Source organism: Leptidea sinapis, chromosome 19 (genome assembly GCF_905404315.1).
Source record: "Leptidea sinapis chromosome 19, ilLepSina1.1, whole genome shotgun sequence".
Lineage (NCBI taxonomy): Eukaryota > Metazoa > Arthropoda > Insecta > Lepidoptera > Pieridae > Leptidea > Leptidea sinapis.
This window is the reverse complement of record NC_066283.1, coordinates 5334452-5343441: the sequence shown is the minus strand read 5'-3', so window position 1 is coordinate 5343441 and position 8990 is coordinate 5334452. Positions and strand designations below refer to the sequence as shown.

Below are 8990 nucleotides of genomic sequence, written 5' to 3'. Positions count from 1 at the left end.
CGATATAAAACTAGGTCAAATTAGCATCTAAAAAAACCACAAAGGTTAACAACTAATGCTAATAACACTTAATAATACGTCACATCTCAACAACAACTTATGCTATAAATTAAATGAACACAGTGAAAATATTTTAAAAGACTTAAAAACGAATTAATATAACTTATAAATATGACTTAGCAGGTTCAAATTCTCTTAGCTACGTTACGCTTTTATGCCGGAGCTACTGACGCGATTTTGATGAAATTTGGTACAGTAATAGACTGGATTTTGGCAAAGAACATATGCTACATTTTACCCCACATTTACCCGCGGGATTTTTGATGAACTGAAATTCCCGTCCATGATATATAACTATACTAATTGTAGGTTTAGTTTGCCATTGCAATCTTCCACGAGATTCATATAAAATGTTGGGAACGGGAGCCATAACGGGAACCGGAACTGGAATAGAACAGGTGATTACCTTCAATTCCAAACTTCCTTATTATAATTTTTTTAAAACCCTTAATCTTCGCGGATGAAGTCGCGGGCATCAGCTGGTTAATACTAGAAATACGAATGTGAGTTTGATTTTTGTTACGCTTTCATGCCAACCTATTATCATTAACTCTTTGTTTGATAATAAGTTGATTGTTCACACAATGTTGCTTTTAAAAACAGCATAAACAAACTATATAGCCGAATGGATAGTGACCCTGACTACTAAGCTAGAGGTCCCGGGTTCGAATCCCGGTAGGTGCAATCATTTATATGATGAATATGGATGTTTGTTTCCCAGTCATGGATATTTATATGTATGTTTATGTAAGTATATTGTATTAAATATATCGTTGTCTTGTACCCATAGTACAGGCTATGCCTTGTCTGAGGCAAGATAATTTGTGCGTGTGCACCTACCTGGATTCGAACCCTGGATTCGAAGCCAGAGGGGCTTAGTAGGTAGGATCGCTAACTCGGCTGTACAGGTCGTCAATATGGTTACTATTATTTTTTAACAGTCTAGAAAAATCACTCTAACACGTTAAATTTTTCATAGCATTGTATACTTTGTTTGGCCGTAACTAATGACAATGTAACGGTTTAATTTGGAACTGGTCATTCTTATATGTAGATATTCATAAGAATATCTATTTTGTTTTCACATTTTTGCGCCATCTGTGTTAAATATTCTTGTGATATTCAAATGTGGGAAGGTCACACAGTAGGTATCGTGTAGGTCACAGACGAGTAATAAAAGAAGGACTGCGCGCCGTGATATTAGCAAGTGAAGCACCTTTATGCTAGTGTGTGTGCGGTTACAGTTACCAGTTACCAGTTACACAATTTTTTCTCTCAATTCTCTCAATATCCGGACGACCGAGCCTTGCTCGGATTTTTAAGAAGAAAAAAATATATATAAAATATATAAAAAATATGTATATACAAAACTTGAATAAAAAAGAAACTAATAGGACATCTAGATTCGAACCGGGGTCTTCTGGTTTCCGGATCACCCAATGTCCCATTGAGCTATTTTAGTCTTGTATATAGTGGCGAAATTTACCTTTGTATTCTAATGTTATTGTAGCTGTTTCTCATTAAAACACGGATAAAACTACAATTTTTTTAATTAAAACTATGCTAGATCGATTTATCGCCCCCGAAACCCCCTATATACTAAATTTTATGAAAATTGTTGGAGCCGATTCCGAGATTCCAATTATATATATACAAGAATTGCTCGTTTAAAGATATAAGATATATGGCCACAAATACTTTTATAGTATTGTTTTTACACTTTTTCACAACTCACGACGGCATTTCTAAAATATTTTATTGCGACGCAAACTGATCACTGTCACAGACGATGGCACATATCGTAATGGCGGCCGATCGGCTTGTATTAGTGTAAGTGTGTGCGTGGGGCTAATTATTTATTTTAGTGCTTCACTGTTATGTAAGGTAACATAGAGTCCTTCTTTTTTTACTCGTCCGTGCGTGTAGGTATATTGTTTACAAGTTTATTGCGAGCCACGCAAATATTAAACTACCCTCAAATGTATAGAAATAATTGAAACAATTTTTAATTTGTTTATTTTATGCTTATGATTTGTATATTTAAGTATTTATGTATTTGTTAAATATGTAGCATTCTTATCCGATGGAGAGAGCGGTCTTCCCTAACACAGGTTCAGCAAAGTTAAAAGCCCTTCAAATTCTATAAACTAAAATGCACAATAAATATTTTTTTTTTGACTTTTTTTAATTTGAGCAGTAGGAAACAAGGTAGACTTGGAGCCAAGTACAATTTTTGAAACTCTTCATCCGCTTAGTATTAAGTAGTCGATTTTTTACATCAGAATTTTGTCGTTTCTAGACTGATATGTGAATTTTTCTCATTGTTCCTATTAAAAAATTTAGTTTAAGAATTGTATTATTTAAAAATTTAAAAAGCATCTGATTCGATGATGGAATTTATAAGAAACTGAGGAAACTCCTCTGTCAACTCCAGATTTCATATCGTCGACCATATTACGTTTAATTATATTATTATTACGAGCCATAAACCTCAACTAAGCCTCAACTAATCAAATTACTTAAACCATAGTTTCTCAGCCTTATTTTGCTCACCGCCCACTTTGAGAATATGTTTTTTTCTAGAGTATTTTCGTGTAGTTTTTTGCCTTTTAAGACTACATTTTTTAATCTACCCACGCCCCATCTGCGCCATCTCAATGCCCCCTAATTTTCTCTGGGTCTTCTACTGCCCCCCCCGAAAGTCTCAAACAAGGGGGCGTTATCGCCCACGTTGAGAACCTATGACGTAAACACTATTGGGTCACCTGTCAACGTATGTGAATTATGCTTCATCTTACATCTAACTGTGAAATACAACACACATTCATTCATTCTATTCAACTTAAACGTGACAAGAAACTATTTGTAATCCTGTTAAGACAGACGAAGCACACATCTTTGAGAAGATATCCATTCTTTCATTTGGTCATCACGGACATCCTCAAATTTTACACATATACACATAGCGGGTTTCTTTTCAACAAGAAATCAAGCATTTGTTAAAAGAAAATATAATGTGGTGAGCAGGACCGGATGGAGAAGTAAAGAAGATATCGCCACTGGAACTTTTCCACACGAATTACGCAATTACAATAAATTTAATCGCGGGCAGTAGCTTGTGTTCCTTCTTCTTCTTCGGCGTTATACTATTGTCTGGAATGTGAAGCCATTGCCAGAATCAGGCTGGGGTGTCTTAAAACACCTTCACTCAAAGCAGAGGACGTGCCATGCCTGGACTCTCTGAGGATCCTACGCCTTCTAAAAGTAATAGGTCTCGAGGATATAATTTAAATCTCGGCACAGTAACACGTATCCTAGTTAGTAGCCTCGATTCTCCTCCTTAACTTTTAAGTTTGAGAATAGGCGCGCTAGCGCAAGAAGGGGGCACAATAGATCATAGGATTTAAGTGCATTGAAATCCCCAAATCATAATAATAATACACTCTTGTCAGAGTGGTCGTGGTCGTCACGTCGAGGTAAGTGGCCTGTTTCACAATGCGACGCCACTCGTCGCGAACTGCCGCTCTTCTCGTGCATTCATGCAGAGGACCGTCGACAGCTTGCCTCACTTGGTCCGTCCACCTCATCGGGGACCTGCCTCGTGGTCTAGTGCCCTCGACTTTACCCTGCACTATTAAGCGTTCTATGGAGTCGCTTTCACGTCGCGATACATGCCCGAAGAAAGTGAGAATGCGAGCTTGTACGGTAGTAGACAGTCTCTGTTTGATGCCGAGCTCCCGAAGAATGGACTCATTGGTTCGAAATTCCGCTTGTGTTCCATAAATATAGAATGTTTCTCATTGCAATATTCTCAACAGGGCGATATTCCAGCCGGGTTGCTATTGAGCGAGTCGCCTTGCAAATTGGGTGATCTAGCGCCCACCATGGATATTTTTTCGACAGGGTAAGTCATTTTTGAATGTTCTTTTACACAACCCCAAGTACAACTATGCAAAGTAATCATAATAATTAAGTATGGAAGTGATAAGTAATGGAAAAGATTTCTTCGCATTTTAAATGAATCAATGGTTCTGTCCGGCTCATGATGAACAACGGCCTTCCAATCCCATCATACGCACAGCATTGCGAGTTAAACCGGGTTGGCCACACATGAAGCCTGTCAGATCTTTTATCACGACTTTTTTTTTTATAAGAGGGGGCAAACGGCCAAGAGGCTCACGGGATGGGGAGAGGTGAGGCAACCGCCCATGGACATCCGCAACATCAGGTGTCAAGAGATGCGTTGCCGGCCTTTAAGGTGGGAGTATGCTCTTTTCTTGAAGGTCCCTAAGTCGTTTCGGTTTTAGGAAAACCGCAGCCGGTAATTGATTCCACAAAGTGGCTGTGCGAGGCAAGAAATTTCTTGCAAAACGCACGGTTGTGGAATGCCAGACGTCAACGTGGTACGTGGGGTACCTTTAGGACGTTCTTGCTGTACCTGATCCACTTTTAATTACCAGTTAGGATTCAAGGAGGACAAGGATCATGTTTCAATCGAACGTTTAGCGTAGTATTTTAAATATAGATTAACCCTTCGCGAACCCATCCCTCTCAGCTTCAACTTCGTTGATTACCAAGCGACTTTGGCGCGTGAAATTTACGCGCATGAAAGTGTGTGTTTCTATGTGTATTATTTTACGTGTAGCAAAAGAATGCTTATAGTAAGGATAAATAAAGTGAATGTATCTAGTAAAAGCTATCGAAACAAGCTATAAGTCTATGAATAAATAATTTGTTAATGTGTTTCATTTTACACACACGACACAAAGTTGAAAAACCGTTATAATTTTAGAATAAATGAGTATTTTCAATAAAAATAATTGGTTTTATTTACTAGTGTTTATGGTTGTATAATCAACTATACATGTTCTTTCTAAAACAAAACTAATATATGCTTTTATAGTAATAATTTGAGATATTCTTTCCAAAAGAATTCATTGACCTTGATCGACCTTGAAGTACGACTTTTTGCGTGAAATTCAATATGATCTTTCATTTTGTAACCCACGGGCCTAAAAATAGTGAGATTATCGCCCTACCACAAACTGCTCTCCGATATATCTGTGTATCTGTTATATCTGTTTGCATTTAAATTATATATACATGAGCAGGAAAAAAACTTAAATACGCTTACATAATAGGTGGTAAAAGTACCAAGTAAAACGTGACTTTACAAACGAGACCAAAGTTTAGGATAGGAATTTTTCATAACTATATTATTTGTATCTAGTACAATTTGAATATAAAAAAGTTATATGTTGTGTTCTTACATCGGTGGGATTTTAACGCGTTTAACTTAGCACTCGTACTTGAGAGGCATAGTCACAGAAATATGGAAGTCAGCCATTGTTCTTCTGATCCCTTAAAAATGTGACAGCTCGAAACCAACTAACTAAAGGCTTATTTACTTGCTAGCCAAAATATAGGAGACGATAATAAAATACAAGTTCCTGACATGTCTATGCTTTTAGTACGGCTTTATCATGGTTGAAAGTCTGGCGATGTTATGTATACCTAACACATGGTAGGGTGACGGCTATTGAAAGCAAGGGAGAAAAGGTACACCAATTCTCTACTGGGCGCAGCAGCGCAGTCGACGGTCCTTCACTCGTACTTAAGAGGCATAGTCACTGAAATATGGAAGTCAGCCATTGTCCATCCGATGCCTTAAAAATGTGACAGCTCGAAACCAACTAACTAAAGTCTTATTTACTTGCTAGCCAAAATATAGGAGACCATAATATAGAGACCATACTTTGATAGCGGACCGATTGGTTTGTCCCAATTAGACGACACTATCGTTACAACGCAGTTGGAACAATCTAACTGTGAGACATCTCCGAGGGAATATAATTCAAAGTATGGAAGTATTGATTTGAGTAAAGCGGAGGGTAGAAACTCAGTGCAGTTTCAAAGCACTGTATCTAAACATTCGACCGACGATTGCGTCACACGCGCCGACCGCGGCATTAAACGAGTTGGCACTGAGTCATCGGGCACGTCGAGCGAACCAAATGGTCAGTTGGGTGCGACAGCGCAAATTCGATCATATGTCTAATGAGATCGTGTGGATTTCGTCGTTGGAGCATGTGTACTGGTGGTGTCATGTTGCGTTCCTCGAATTGGTACATATGGACCGGTGGAGCGCTAAAAATTAAAGGTGTCAGTTTAAAAGTCAGCAAAAATTTGGTTTCTCGGCTTATAGTTTTACCTATCAGTGGGAGGCTCTTTTGCACCGGATGCCGGCTAGATTATGGGTGCCACAACGGCACTTATTTCTGCCGTGAAGCAGTAATGTGTAAGCATTTCTATTTTTAGGTCTGAAAGGCGCCGTTGGTAGTGAATTTACTGGGCAAATGATACTTTACATCGTATGTCTGAAGGTGACGAGCGCAATTGTAGTGCCGCTCACAATTTTTGGGTTTCACTGAATCCTGTGTGGCACTGCATCGTAACGGGCATGGCGTATCAATTACCATCAGCTGAACCTCCTGATCGTCTCGACCCTTATTTTCATAAAAAAAATATTTATTACACCTGGATACCTTGCCTTCGGTGTTATAATTTTCATATATAGGTAGTGTGCAATTGGTGAACGCAATGCTGGTGTTATCGAGCAGTTGCTTCACATTTTCTTTTTTCAAATCCTTAGGAATACGTACAGCTACGTTTAAAAATTACAGATAAGGGACTACGCGCACTTATTCAGCTCTTTTCAGCTTTTGTCCATAGAAAACAACAATTTTGTATGGAGACGTGTACGCGTCGATTCAGCTTTCCGCGTCCATTCTGCTTTCGCGGCAAACCAGTATAAAATGAGGATAAATGTGTTTTTATTATGCTATATGCTATAGAGAGCGTTCGGCGCTGTTCCGCCGCGTACAGCGCTGTTCGCCGTCGAATGCGACGGAACAGCTCTTTACAGGGATGGTTCGCGACTCCTTGTCGACAAGTTGCGACCCGTATTGTTCCTGCATTGATTTGACGTAATTATTATGCACGCAAAGATTAAAGAGTGCAGATGTGATTTAAAGTTATTATTCTCATTTTTACGACGCTGTACGCGGCTGATAGAAGCAGAGCTGTATAAGTGTGGCCAAAATCGTACAGCGAAACGCGAATGAAGCTAAATAAGTGCGCGTAGTCCCTAAAAGTATTTAACATGTCTGGGTAAACAAGTCTTTTAAATGTTTCCCACAATTATCGTCTGCGAAAGATCACTTTGAATTAAAGTTAACAAGATTTCAAAGGTTTTTATTGTTATAATGATATGATTATATTTAATTACCTTCTGTTATTATTGTAGGTTGTATAACATTGTTTTTAACTTGGAAGTAATTCCGGATTTTAATTGCTTCAAAACAAGTGAATGGTCTATACTGAATTGATCACAAGTTTTATAACAGCAAAATGACATATTTACCCCCTTATTCATAATGGTCCGCTAACTTTAAACAGCCGCTAAGGAGTGTTTTTTCTCATTCTGACTTAGGTCAATAGAAGAAGACAGAGTGAGAATTAACAATGCTTTAAGTTAGCAGACTATTATGAATAAGGGGGTTACTTTTTGCATATATGAGTGGGCTGTTGAGGCTATATAACTGATTCACCTCATGAAAAGTAACAAAACTAGTCTTCCATGGACATCCGATAACAAGATGATGAGTTTGAAATTGCCTTTGGGATGTTGTGAGTATGCTCTAGAACATAGGTTCTCAACGTAGGCGATAACGCCCCCTTGTGGGCGTTTGAGACTTTCGGGGGGGCAGTAGTAAACCCAGAGAAAATTAGGGGGTATTGAGATGGCGCAGATGGGGCGTGGGTGGATTAAAAAATATAGTCTAAAAAGGCAAAAAAATACTCTAGAAAAAAATATATTCTCAAAGTGGGCGGTGAGCAAAATAAGGTTGAGAAACTATGGTCTAGAAGGTTCCTAAATCGTATAGATAAACAGCAGCGACGCAAAATGCAACGTTTCACGACAGCTTTTGAGGTGAATGCTAGAGCAACAAGACTGCCGCATAGATAGATTTTGAAACATTGTCCTATAACAAAACTCTATCTTGAAAAATGATTGTGTGGTTTTATGAAACGACGGTAAAAGTGAAACTTTTTTTCACATTATAGACATTTAACTAAAAATTATTGGTATAAAAATCGCTTTGTCAATCTTAATTTTATGCTTGGAAAATTGGAATGATAATGGGAAATACTAAAAGTAGACTTAGTCTCCAACTAATATTTTTATTGAACTCTGTGTCTTAGCCCTGGTTAAAAATATTGATTGAAAAGGATTAAAAATGATGAAATTTGAATACTCTCAATTCTTTTTCATGTATATATAGATATACAGTTTACATGGGGTGACTGATTCCCAATACTTAACAATCAATATTTTTAATCAGTGAGAGTACCGTCACGCGACATGCAACACACAGACAGAAGTTTGAGACGATGCGCGATGTAATAAAAGTTTCAGTTTAAAATAGCCATAACATCTAGAAGTGGGAGAGTCACGCTGCCGTCTTTTGACGTCAGCACAATCGGGCCAGGCTCGTCCGGGTTAATTACCACACTCGCACAGAATACCGGCGTGAAGTAGCGGCCTAGTGCCGCTATGTTTCGCATAGGTTAGTGTCGAGGACCGGTGGCCATTTTTTAAGCGGCAAATCGCCCGTGCAAAGTCAAAACACGTCGTAATAATCGGCGAGCAGCTTTCCAGTTACCCGACCGGAACACGCAAGTTCTGGTCGTTGTTGAAAGCTGCTCTTGGTAACTTCAGCCAGCCGTCCATGCCGCCGTTGCACATGAGGAATGACACCCTGGCCCATACGGCAAAAGAGAAAGCCGATCTCTTGTGCACTCTTTTCGCCTCCAACTCGACTCTTGACGACAACGGAAAAACACCGCCGACCATCCCGCGGTGTCAG

General features: G+C 38.8%; 1 protein-coding gene across 2 annotated transcripts in view; it reads left to right on the top strand.

The window, feature by feature from the left end:
- Window positions 1-8990, top strand: part of LOC126969972 (phosphoinositide 3-kinase regulatory subunit 4) — an 84440-nt gene that overhangs the window by 26554 nt on the left and 48896 nt on the right. For both annotated transcript variants that reach the window (XR_007730511.1, XM_050815613.1), the window contains exon 5: window positions 3879-3964. Coding sequence is in view for 1 of the 2 variants with exons in the window: in XM_050815613.1 (XP_050671570.1) it covers window positions 3879-3964 (86 nt within the window). In the remaining variant the exon portion in view is untranslated. The remainder of the gene's footprint in view (window positions 1-3878; window positions 3965-8990) is intronic.